The sequence below is a fragment of the Eutrema salsugineum genome, unplaced genomic scaffold (genome assembly GCF_000478725.1).
Source record: "Eutrema salsugineum unplaced genomic scaffold, Eutsalg1_0 scaffold_8, whole genome shotgun sequence".
Lineage (NCBI taxonomy): Eukaryota > Viridiplantae > Streptophyta > Magnoliopsida > Brassicales > Brassicaceae > Eutrema > Eutrema salsugineum.
Window position 1 is genome coordinate 2,051,340 of NW_006256414.1, and position 12,243 is coordinate 2,063,582.

Here is a 12,243-nt window from a genome sequence, read left to right on the forward strand (position 1 = left end):
TTCAAATTAATAAATATATATATTATATAGTAATATAAATAACAGGTTAGAATTATAATTTTCTAACTATAAACCTTTTCAGATTGATAGAAGGAGCGAGTTATAAATGTGTTTTTATAATAACATTTATTTTTCGTTTAATAGAATGACCTGATTAGAATTATGTTTTTATGATCGTGGTTATAGTAATACTAGAAAAAATTAAAATAGATATAGATTGTTTATATATAAATTTTAATTCACATAATAATAAAGTTTATAATTATCATTAGATCGATATATATATATATATATATTTAATTAATTAATACTATTCTACTAATATACAAATCTATACTATTTAAAATCAAACATAATAACAAATTTTTTGATTTAAAAAATAAATAAATAACAAAACAAATTATATGTAAATAAAAAATAAATACAAATCAAATTAGAAAAAAAAAAACAAAATATTTCTGTGCAGACACACGGATTAGAATCTAGTTAGTAATTACATCCGGAACATAAAAATGATAAACAAAAGCTTGATTATCCATGATATCAGCCTTGGCAAGAATATCTGCTACAGAGTTTCCATCTCTTGAAATCCATTGTCGTTTTTTTTGTATCTCCCAGATTGTTTCGCTATTCATTCACAATTTCATACTACATAATTACTTAAGCTATATAATAAATGACTGTTTAAAAATTCAGTAGCATACAACTACTAGTCTACTACTCTATCATGAGTTATAGGCTAGAAAATTTGGACCAACCGAATTGGTCGAGTCGAACCAAACCGAACCGAAATGAGTCAATTTGGTTGGTTTCAGTTTTGACTGCAAATCGTTTGGTGTCTTTTCAATTTGGTTTTTGGTTTTCGGTTCGATTTGTTCGTATCTGTTCTTTAATTTTTTTCCAGTAGACTAAAAATTGTACCAATGTTTAACTTATAAACCAAAATCCAAACGAACCAAAATCAACTGAAATATACATATCAACCCAATTGTACCAAATCTTACAAAAAAGTACCAAAATTCCTATAAAATCTACAAAACCAAAGCTTTAATGCAAAACAAAAAGGAAATTGATCGGCAAATATTTTGTCGATATTACCAAACCGAAGGAAAATTGTGGTCGGTTTGATCTGGCGGCATATTGTCCAAACTGAAAAACCGAGGAACTGAATAATCTGGACCAATTTGAACCGAAAAAGAACTATACCCTTGCCTAATGAGTTACACTTATACCGATCAATTTTCTTAGAACAGTTGACAAGCAGTGTAATAATAATCTCAGTCTATCCTAAACTAATTTTTTCAATGCGATTTCTAAAAATTTATTTATAAAACACCCATAATTATTTAATAATTCGTTTGTTATTGCATTTTAGGATGCTCTGAAAAAGAAGAAAATTGAGGAAAGAATGGTGCCGAAATTGGATCAGGGACAAAAAAAAAAACCACAACTGATAGTCAATTCAGTACAAAACCGAGATGAACACAATCCTTAAGTTAGTGAACTGGTCTATAAGCAAGAAGAAACACAAGACAAGTTACATATAAACCGGCCTAATCGGGTTCTATTGGCCTCTCTAAGAAACACATTTTTACCAACACCAAACAATTCTCTCTGGTTATGGTGGATGAATGATGAATCTATCTAACCAAACACTCCTTGAGCCAAAGCACAAGTGCACCAAGAAAATGATGGATCTTACTTTTAGAAACAGAAGTACAAATCGAGCACTTATCAAACTAAGCAAGACCAGGATATGTAGCCTAGTACTGGATTGTGTTCGTGTCGTCATTGTGTCACACTCTCTATTCAAGATCACTATCTGTCCTAGCATCTTCGTCACTTTCATCGCACAAATCCTCAGGAGGATCATACACAACCATCCCAGGGAAAAGCTCCAAGAAATCCTCTTTCACTTTCTCTCTCAACTCAGGATAACTAACGAGTCCTTTGAGAATAACCCGAAAGGGTAGAGACAAAGGCCGGTCAGGAGAATCTCTCATCTCTTGGTACAATCTCATTGCTTCCACTTGAAGTTCATTATCCAAGAACGCTCGAACAAGGTCTCCAAAAGTATGTTGGTCAAACAAAAGTCCTTCTCTCTTTAAATCTTCCCATACTTTCTTGGTCTCATCCACTTTCCTGTTTCTTGCAAGCATCATAAGCATGTCTCTGTAAAAGAACATATCCGGTCGATACCATATTTCTCTTCTCACAACTTCATAGAGCTGAAAAGAAAACATATAAACCAAACTAAACATCAAAAATCAAATGTCGCAGAAAGATTAACATTAACACCATCAACAAACTCCATATCCCAACACTTTCAATTGATAGTAATTTTGATGTCTCACGTTCAACACACACATAAAAAGAACAGCTTTTTTTTTTTGTTTTTGTTTTTTAAAAAACGCAATTGAAATTGAAACCAATACAATTGAGGTAAAAGTTCAAATTTTGATGTATCATGATGAAAACCCAAAATCAAAATTAATTTGAAAATGCAATTGAAATTGACTACTTTTGAGAAATGTTAATTTTACCTTCATAGAGAGGAAAACTTGGTCTTGTCTCTGAAATTCGGCAAGAACAGAAACGAGATCGGATTTAAGGAGGCGAGAGACATGAGAACAAATGTATCGATCGAGTCGGACAGATTTGGTTTGGAGACGCTTGAGCTCCTTGGCAGCGATTAAACCTTCTTTGCTCATTTCTTTCTTCCGTCTCCATATCGATAAGCTAGGACTCGAAGCAGGTCTAGATTCGTACGATCGAGACGTATCAACAGTGAAACCACTAATTTCTCTGTTTCTCTGGGGAAGATAAAGACGGAAGCTTTGAGGAATTAAGGGTTTAGGGTTTTTAGCTGAGACTCTACGCAGAAAATTTGAAGCTCTCAACATTTTGAAGAGCTTTCGAGGTTCTTGGTTCTGTTCGAGATATGGGAGGAGATTTGGGTTCAAGAATTATGTTTTTCAAAATACGACTAGCTCGCGGCCCATATTAGCCCAATCACAAGTCCTTTTATAAAATTAGTAACTCCCAAATTAGTAATTCCGAAATTCTAATATGTAAACCAAACCAATAAGCATCTCTATTTTGTTCTACTGGAACATATATTTTTGAGTAATGAAGGATTTGGCTTTAAAGTTCAAACAAAACCAAAAGCTACGTGCTGTTTTATGTTCAGTAGACAATCTTCTATTATTATTACTAGGTGAGTACCCGCGCAACGTGCAGGTAGTTTACGTTAATTTTTTTAGTTTTTATTTTATTTTTTAATTATTTTACAATTTATTTTTAATATTATCTTTAAATAAGTTATTATTTGCAATCATATGGTATTTTTATAAGTACTATGATTTTTGATCAAATCGTCTATATAATAATGTGTTATATATAATTTTAGATTTCGTGATATTTGGTTTTTGAGTTCGTCTCTTTTATTCTTTGTTTTCGTTCCTATTTGATTGCAAGTAGGTTATATTCTCTTATACTTTTATAATATAAAAATGTTATTTTGAACCGACTTATCGAAATTTTGATGATTTAACTTCGTATGTTTTTAATAGTCAATAGATTTTAAATAAATTTGAATTTGTATATAATGATGTGTTATATATGATTTCAGATTTCCTGCATGATATTTGGTTTTGAGTTAGTCTCTTTTCTTCTTTTTTTTTTTAAATTGCAAGTAAGTGTATTGTATTTTTAATACTTTTATAATATAAAAAAGTTATCTTGAACTGATTTATCGTATACTTGATGATTTAATTTAGTATGTTTTTAATAGTCTTATAGATTTTAAATAAATTTGAATTTGAATGACAAAAATTCGTATAAGTGGTGTTTTTTTAGAACCTAAACCCATATTAATTCTTGTCTTGGTAAAATATATAATTTCAGATTCTTTCGAATATTTTCCAGTTAGTCTCTTCTATTACTTTGTTAATTTTTTTATTTCTTCCATCGGCTATTTCCTTGGCTTTGCTACTATCTTTCCAGAAAATACTTTGTCTGTGGTGAAATATAATTCTCCTACATAAATACTTGTCGTTTCAAGAATGTAGATCAAGGAAACAAAACATAGGAAGCAAACCATATATATCTCTCAATTAAATTGTTTCTTAATTGGGAAATTTTGTGTTAGTTTGATATGTTTTTATAATCTCTAAACTTAAAATCCCTTTAAGTAATCTTTTTCTTTTATGTTTTATGATTGAAAATCTGCTCTAAAACTTTTGCTGATTGCTTGTAGTATTTTTGTAAATGCTGCAGAGGCAACATGTATTCAAAAATGACATACGCTGAGAAGATTACCATCCAAATATAATTATATATTTAAACATCTCTTTACGTAAGTAAGTTCATTCTCTCCCAATAGTTTCTAAAGACATTACAAAGTGTCTACCTAATACTATTACCACAATCAGTCCATCTTTGATAGTTTACCTTTACTGCTGCTAGCTGAGTTCTCTTCTTCTCGGCACTTTTGCTCTTAGTCTTTCTCCAATCGATCCAATCCTTGGAGTTCTTGGTATAGTTCCTAAACCAAAAGAGATATTGAACACTTAATTCTGAGATGTCTGAGTGACATCATGACAAATAACCTGCATTTTTTTGTATATATTACACATCATTCAATAGTAAGAACAACTCAAACTGCTTTTAGAGATTCTAATATTTGAATAATTTAGACAGTGTTTTTAAATACAATTCAAACTTACCACTTCATATGAAGAGATGTAGCTACTGAGAATATCTTCATCAAGAAAGAACAGAGAAACTCACCAGTCAAACAACCTTGAGTACATGATTTTGGCCAAAGCATCTCTGCTAAGAGTAACGGTTTCTGGATGAGGAGTTTTTGAGATGGTTTCATCACGGGTTACCATGATATGCTTGCATAGAGAATCCTCAAGTGACTTTTCATGACTCCTGGAAAAAAAAAAAGATTATGTGAATAAGGTAACCAACTTCTGTCACATACAGAAGCAACCCACTTCAGTCTATGAGTCGAGACATTTACATGAGAAGCTCAGCGGCGGTTCTCAAATGAAACCAAGACCTTTCATCTCTGGGGATTGATGAATCAATCTCTGTTCCTTTAGTAAATTTAATATTCCCTAGATGCAGAATGGAAGCCACGACACTGAAAATTGCATCCTGGAGACATACCGAAAGAGTTATGAAGTTAGTGATTAAGAGAGTATCGACAAGGGACAAAACAGTAATTTAGATCGGAAGCTTGGTTTTATTAGATTGAATCAAAGTGAAATACAACTGAGTTCGGTTGTTTCGATAGGTAATAACGAACTAAGACTTAAAGCGATTAAGAAACTATCGTAATGAGTTCTCAATCTCTAAGTCTTCGATGAATTCCCCCTTTTTCCTTTCTGTGTCGATTCGTCTCCCTTTATATATATCTCCTAAGTCGGTCTTTAAGCACGCCTTAGACGATATGGGACCGAGAGGAGTTTCTTTTTCTCTCGGTTCCTTTCCTTTTCTCTTCGAAGTTTCCTTTTTCCGTTAGGAAACTTTCCTGTTTTGGCCGAGCTCAAGGAAACCTTCCATTCCTTTGGGAGGTTTCCCACCGACCTCGGCCTAATGGGCTATCTTCGGCCCATCTTCGCTCGGCCCATCTTCTCTCGGTACATCCCTTCGTAAACCGGACTTACGGTTCGCCGATCTCAGTTTGTACCGGAGAAAACCAGGGTGCGGTTTTCACCTCCAACAGTTAGCCCCCCCTCAGTTCGGTGAAAGGAGGTGACTTTCAGTTGAACTCAATTCTTCGGTTATTGGATCACAAACTGAGCTCGGTAATTGCTGTCGTTTCGCATTTCCGGACGTTTCGCGCCTATCTTCAATGAGGCGCGTGAATTACGGGATTTTTCACGAAAATCGAGGAACCCACGATTCCCACTGTGTATAAAGGGCAAACTTCTTCTCGCATTCATTATTCTCGCCTCAAGCATATATAAGGTACGCCGCTCTCCCTTCTCTCTAGATTTCATTTCTCTCTCTAGTTTTTGTTCTTCGTTTTCTCTCGTTTCTTCAACTCTCGCCGCCGCGAACTCTTGATTTTTCCGAGCAACCTTCAAACTTTCCGGTTGATCTTCAAACTGTTCTTTATTTCCTTCAAATCTTCTTTCCCAAACCCTAAAATGTCTTCCAGCTCTTCGATTAATTCTTCCTCGAATAAAATTCTTCCGGAAGACCACCGTGAGTCCTCGGAGCCGAGCTCCTCTTCTTCAAACCCTCAGCAGTCAAGTTCATCACGGGAAGAAAGCAATCTTCCCCAATTAGTTCGTAAGAACTCTAAATCTGCGGAAGCTAGCAGCAGCCGTGCTAGAGTCAGAATTGAAGCTACCGAAGATCTGACTGCAGAGGCTCGCGAAACGGAGGCTCGGGCTGGACCGAACGTTGATGCTAACACCCCCGAGATCGAGAAGATCGAGGAAGAATTTCAGGGAGAGAACGTTGCTGATACTGAAGTCGACAACATTGAAGCGGTTATTCATGCTTCGCCACCACTTCCGAGGCAGAAAGTAGTTCGTCCCGACAACGTGCCCTCTTGTTCCCTTTCTCCTGGTGCCGTTCGAGCCGTGCTCGAGGCAAACGGTCTTGCGGACGAGATTATTTTCATCATTCCGGAGGCTAGAGATCGGCCGTGGGACGCTCCCGAAGGCTTCCTTTGCGTCTACCTGACGTACTTCATCCAGTGCGGGCTTTCTTTCCCCATTCCCTCTCGCCTACTGGGATACTGCAATCGGCGCGGCGTAGCTCTCACACAGGTGATGCCGGCCTCAATAACGAACTACGTTGGGTTCGTTTCCTTATGCGACGAGCTTGGCGAAGTCCCATCGAGTCGAATTTTCGAAGACCTCTTCTCGGTCAATATCCATAAGTCCAAGGAGTGGTTCTTCGCCGCCAATGCCAAGCCGAAGAAGAATTTAGTTATGGGACCTAAGCCCAGTAAATTCAACGATTGGGAGTCCCAGTACTTCTATATTGAAATGAACGATCTCACCGTCAACAATTCTGACATCGCAATTCAGTCGAATTGGAAGATTCCGATTGGTAGATTAGATGATTTCACACTTAGATAACTTTTGACTTTTACTGCTTGCTAACTTGACTTCGTTTTATTTTCATAGGTCGTCATCTTCCGAGTCTCCTTCTCAACTCCGGACTCACCTCTGAGTTCGAAGAAGCATTCAGCGAAGCCGGTAGACGTCGTTGGCCGGAGGTTTGGGAAGAAATCCTACAACGTCGAGCTAAGAAAGCGGGTATGTTCATCGAATTCTATCTTTACTCACTTTATTCTGAATTTACTCCGAACTCCTCCTTAAACACATTTTCATTTCAGGCTCCGTTCGAGAACCAAAACCACGCAAGCCGAGAACTCGAGCTAGCAAGCCTCGAACCGCTCCCAAACGCCAATCACTGAAGTCGCAAACTCAACGCTCCCGAGCTGCCAGGATGCTTTCCATTGACGAAATCCCAACTCTTTTCGGTGAAGAGGAAACGGAGGTGGCTGAGCCGACCCCAGTCCTTGCTGCTGAACAGACCGAAGTGCAGCCAGAAGAGTTGCCACCTGCTGCGAGCTCACCTGATCAGGTTGATCAGAGGAAGACGAAGAAGAAGAAGTCTTCGAAGAAGAGTAAGAAAGCAGAGGACTCTTCTCGGGTGCAAGATACTCCCGCCGAGCTCGATCCACCGGCAGCTGTGGCGTCGGGCCTCGCGCTCTCGCAAGATCGAGCTGTAGCTTCACACTCCCGAAAAAGGCAAACCAGAGACCATGTCGAGGGCTCTCAAGAGCACGGGCCGGCTAAGAGAGTCCGAGTTTGTTTTGACTACGACGAGGAGACTCCTTTTGAGGAGAACGTAGATGCCTGCGCCGAGCTCTATCATAAGATCTCCTCGGAGGTACCTAGCCTTCCCTCGGTTCCCGAGCTCCGGTTTCCCAACATGTACAAGGGAATCGCTCACACGACTGCTGTGGTAATTTTACTTACCCCTTATAGACTTAGATATTCTTCCAAGTATGAGTTCTAATTCCTGTTTCAACTGTGCAGCTCGCCAATCAGACCAATAACTTGGTCGCTGCATATGAAGTAGCCCTGTTCGACGAGCAAGTAAGGGTCTCCGAGCTCGAAGAAAGGATAGCCAAAGCAGAGGAGCGTCTCGCCACTGAGCTCCAAATCAACGAAACTCTGCACTCTCAAGTTGACTTGCTGAAAAAGGAGAGTGCAGAGCTGAAGGCGGTGAAAGACGAGCTCACCGAGGCCCAGAATTTACTCTCTAAAGAGTTCGAGAAGGACAAAGGGCGGCTACAAGGTATGGTGGTGCACTAGAAGAATCGAGCTAGGAGCGTTCACGCAACGGCTTGCGAACGCCTTGAGAAGGTCATTCGGAGTTTGGACGATGCTGACAGGGCTCGGAAGCCGTACTTGGTCTACAACCAGCTCACCGGGGTCCTCGGTTTCATCAAGCAGTTGCGGAGGAAGGGTCTGTACGAGGTCCCGCCAGAAATGGTTGCGGATATTGAAGCAAGGCATGCCAAGGCGCTGGAGGACTTCAAGGCGATCGATGCTTGCGTGCTCACTGAGGAGGACAAGAAGATGTCTCCGTTCGTTGAGGAAGATGACATTCCGGTCGTAAATGTGACCCAGAGCGCGCAAGATCCTGCGAGGGGCGAGCAGTTCGGCTCAAACGAGGACATACTCAACGCTGCTGCCTCGAAGACCATCTAATCTCTTCCTATTTTTCTTTTACTCTTCGAACTTAACTGCCCTTGCATGGGTTTCTTTTTGTAATTCTAATTCCGAGCCCTTGGTGGGTTCTGACTCTATTTGCCTTTCGGGGCTTTTTTATTTTAGAAAGACCTAAATTACTGTTTTGTCCCTTGTCAATATTCACATATCAACAATTGGAATACGTCTCAAATCACCCGAAGGAGATCGGCGAACCGTAAACATACCGAAAGAGTTATGAAAACCGCACCCTGGTTTTCTCTGGTACAAACTGAGATCGGCGAACCGTAAGCCCGGTTTACGAAGGGATGTACCGAGAGAAGATGGGCCGAGCGAAGATGGGCCGAAGATAGCCCATTAGGCCGAGGTCGGTGGGAAACCTCCCAAAGGAATGGAAGGTTTCCTTGAGCTCGGCCGAAACAGGAAAGTTCAAAGATAGCTGAAGTTAGTGATTAAGAGAGTATTGCAAGTTTAGCTCACTTCTGCTGATGGATTTACCTGCTCTTCAGAACTGATCCCGACGACATCCATAGCCTTTCTTGCTGCATGATATTCCTCCGCATCAATCAGACCATCCAATGCAAGACATTTAGATTGATTGAGATAGTGGTATGTCTTCAAAATCCTGTCAAAAATTCAAAACCGAAAGAAACATACAGATGGTTTATGCGTTCTGTGATCCTCAATTTCTACTTCCATTTTGAGTGATTATGATGAAGATTTTTGGTGGGCCAAATTTGAGGAGGTATTGTTGTAGTTTTTTCGAGAGATGAACAACTCTATTTTCCATGCACCAAGTCTCTGGCCGGCTTTAAAGTATGTGTCATCTCTTGCTTAATCCACCGCCACCGTGAGTCCTCAGTTTCTGTGAAGCCGCGCTGAAATTAAACTTGTGAAAATAAAATCGGGAAAACCTAGATCGAAAATCTGAAAACCAATTCAACCCAGAACTCAGGAAATACATGGACCCAAATATCTTATACTTAGCCGGAAATCAGAGAGTATATATCAGCAAAAGAAGCATGATGATTGAGAGAGACTGGCTTAGCGCGGGAGTTGAGAGCTGGGGAGGATTAAGCGAGCCAGAGGACCGCAATAGCTGGGAGAAATTGAGGAAGAAGAAACTGGGACATGATTTTTGATGGGTTTAGGCTGAGGTTGGAGGTAACGGCAGAAGGCCAAAAGGCTAGAATGATAGGAAGAGGCAAGATGGGGAAATTGTTTTGGTTTTTTGGAAAGACATGTGTCACTTTCAGAGATGCTGACGTGTCGCAAAATTGGAGAGAATTCTTCTTCTTTTATATATAAGATTTGAGAAAGACAATTTAAAAATGACTTTTATGTCATGTAATTTACAAAAATGCCATGCTGATATTTCATTATAAGAGAGCTTCTCAAAACATATATAAAAAAAATACTTGTTTTACTAGAGTAATTACATCATTTGCCATTAACATTAATTTAGTTAAAAATTAGTTTGTATCCATTATATATTTAATACTTAACATTTAATTTGTAAAGATATTCTTTCTCTTTCTATTTATTAACAACAAGTTATAAAAATTTAATACATAATATTACTTAGGTTATTAAACACTATATTTCTTTATATCATATTTCTTTGATCTTAATTTTGTTTTAAAAAATCACATTATCCATTTAATAAAACAATCTATTTTTTCATGCATTTATCATTATTTTTTTTCTATTAAAATTTAAATATTTTAGTCTGATATTGAACCGGTTAAATAGAACATATTAATCCAATTTATTATATTAAAATGTTCAATTTTATTCATATAAAAGATACTATTATTATAGTTAATTATAAAACCAACAATTATCTAGCATTTATGCAACTATACTATAAAATAAATGTAATTGTAATTATTATTTATAATTGTAGTGCATAAATTTGCAACTATAAATATCAATTAATATTTTTTAATTATATTTATATATATTATATTTGCATATTCGAATAAAAAATTATGATTAATATTTATTCCGCATCGAATGCGGGTAATCACTTAATATTTTAACGTGAACACACAAATACACAAAGACCAAGCACTTTAGCTCTCAAAGAGTCATCTCATGGGTCATTTGGCTTCAAACCCAAAACAAAGCTACGTACTGTTTTATGTTCAAAGCCAGTATTTCAAAGTGAATAATACACAAAGACACAACGACCAAGCACTTTAGCCCTCGAAGAGTTATCTCATGGGTGATTAACACCTCTTTTCCAAACTTGTTATTCTTGAGGCTGTCCTCTGAGTTGTTGATAAAAGATAATAGAAGAGGAGACAGATCAGCACCACATATCTTTACAGTCTTATCAGACGTTGAACAACAAAGGTGCCATTCTTATGAGTGATTAGCTGAACCATTGCTGAGTCTACTTCTTTCCCCATCATCATCAAATATCCCAGTCAGCAATGTCAAAGTTTGTCTACACGAAATAATTTGCAAAGTCAGCCATAGAAAGGCATGTGTAGAGTCCCCACATCCTTTTGACAAAAAGTGTTCCAGCAACAGAGGACACATACTTTTGCAGCAGAAGACTCTTGAAAAGTTGAAGAACAACTACAAATCAATACACTAAATAATAAGATGACATAAAAATTGACAAGCTGGAGGCATTCTAATGCATCAGTACCCATTCTTAATCGTAACACATATAACACATATCAAAGTGAATCGATTAGATTATTACATATTGTAATAATTTCTAATTATATTTAGACAAGTATTTAATAATCTCCAATTAATGATATTAAATTAGAGGTGATATGCAAATGCAAATTCCTTAAAACAAAGTACAAGTGCAAATCTTGATAAGCAGTTCATTCGATTCATCTTTTTCCTTCATCTTACACTATTCCTGCATTAGTTCTATGTTCCATTTATCCTGCATTATCTACATATCAACTGTTTAACGTGAAATCAGCTTCTATTGTAGTTTATAATTTTGATCCTGTAGACCTTCCACATGTTTTTTCAATTCAGCTAACAATAATAGAAATCTATACAAATATAACGACATTGCAGTTTCTGATAATGTCATCATTGGTGCTGAAACTGAGCCAAAGAAAATTATACATTGATAGAAATTCTTTCACCATTGCCATTCCACACTGCACAGCTAATTCACACAGTGCAGTGACAACAAAACTAGTGATATATTTCTTTCTAACTAGCATAGGAATTAGTTCACCCAAGAACATCCAGATACCAGATTTACCAATGCCTTTTCTAACATCAAGAACTATAAAATTATAAAGGGTATTGATTAATCACATGATGAGAAGTTTACTTGATTCTATAGATGTATGATCAGTTCATGATTCACATAATTGTAACAATTAATGAGTTAACTGGATTCTAGATCGACATTTTCCAGGCAAGGCTATCGATCTTCTCGACAATGCTTGCCCCAATGTTAGGGCAGAGTTTAAAGGAATCTTCAAAGAAAAGTTTGAACTGG

The 12,243-nt window shown here is 37.3% G+C and overlaps 2 protein-coding genes across 2 annotated transcripts; one reads left to right on the plus strand and one right to left on the minus strand.

Annotated features, from left to right (window-relative positions):
- Positions 1 to 1,493: 1,493 nt before the first annotated feature.
- On the minus strand, positions 1,494 to 2,926 carry LOC18009950 (pentatricopeptide repeat-containing protein At1g62350). The gene is made up of 2 exons (XM_006391838.2): positions 2,544 to 2,926; positions 1,494 to 2,228 (listed from the first exon to the last, which is right to left on the minus strand). Exons 1-2 carry the CDS (start codon positions 2,901 to 2,903, stop codon positions 1,806 to 1,808), a joined length of 783 nt encoding a protein of 260 aa, XP_006391900.2. The 5' UTR covers positions 2,904 to 2,926; the 3' UTR covers positions 1,494 to 1,805.
- Positions 2,927 to 6,164: 3,238 nt separating this feature from the next.
- LOC112090224 (meiosis-specific protein ASY2-like) lies at positions 6,165 to 8,756 on the plus strand. Its single transcript, XM_024160964.1, has 5 exons — positions 6,165 to 7,080; positions 7,158 to 7,289; positions 7,370 to 8,004; positions 8,079 to 8,348; positions 8,409 to 8,756. Exons 1-5 carry the CDS (start codon positions 6,165 to 6,167, stop codon positions 8,754 to 8,756), a joined length of 2,301 nt encoding a protein of 766 aa, XP_024016732.1.
- The last annotated feature ends 3,487 nt before the right edge of the window (positions 8,757 to 12,243 follow it).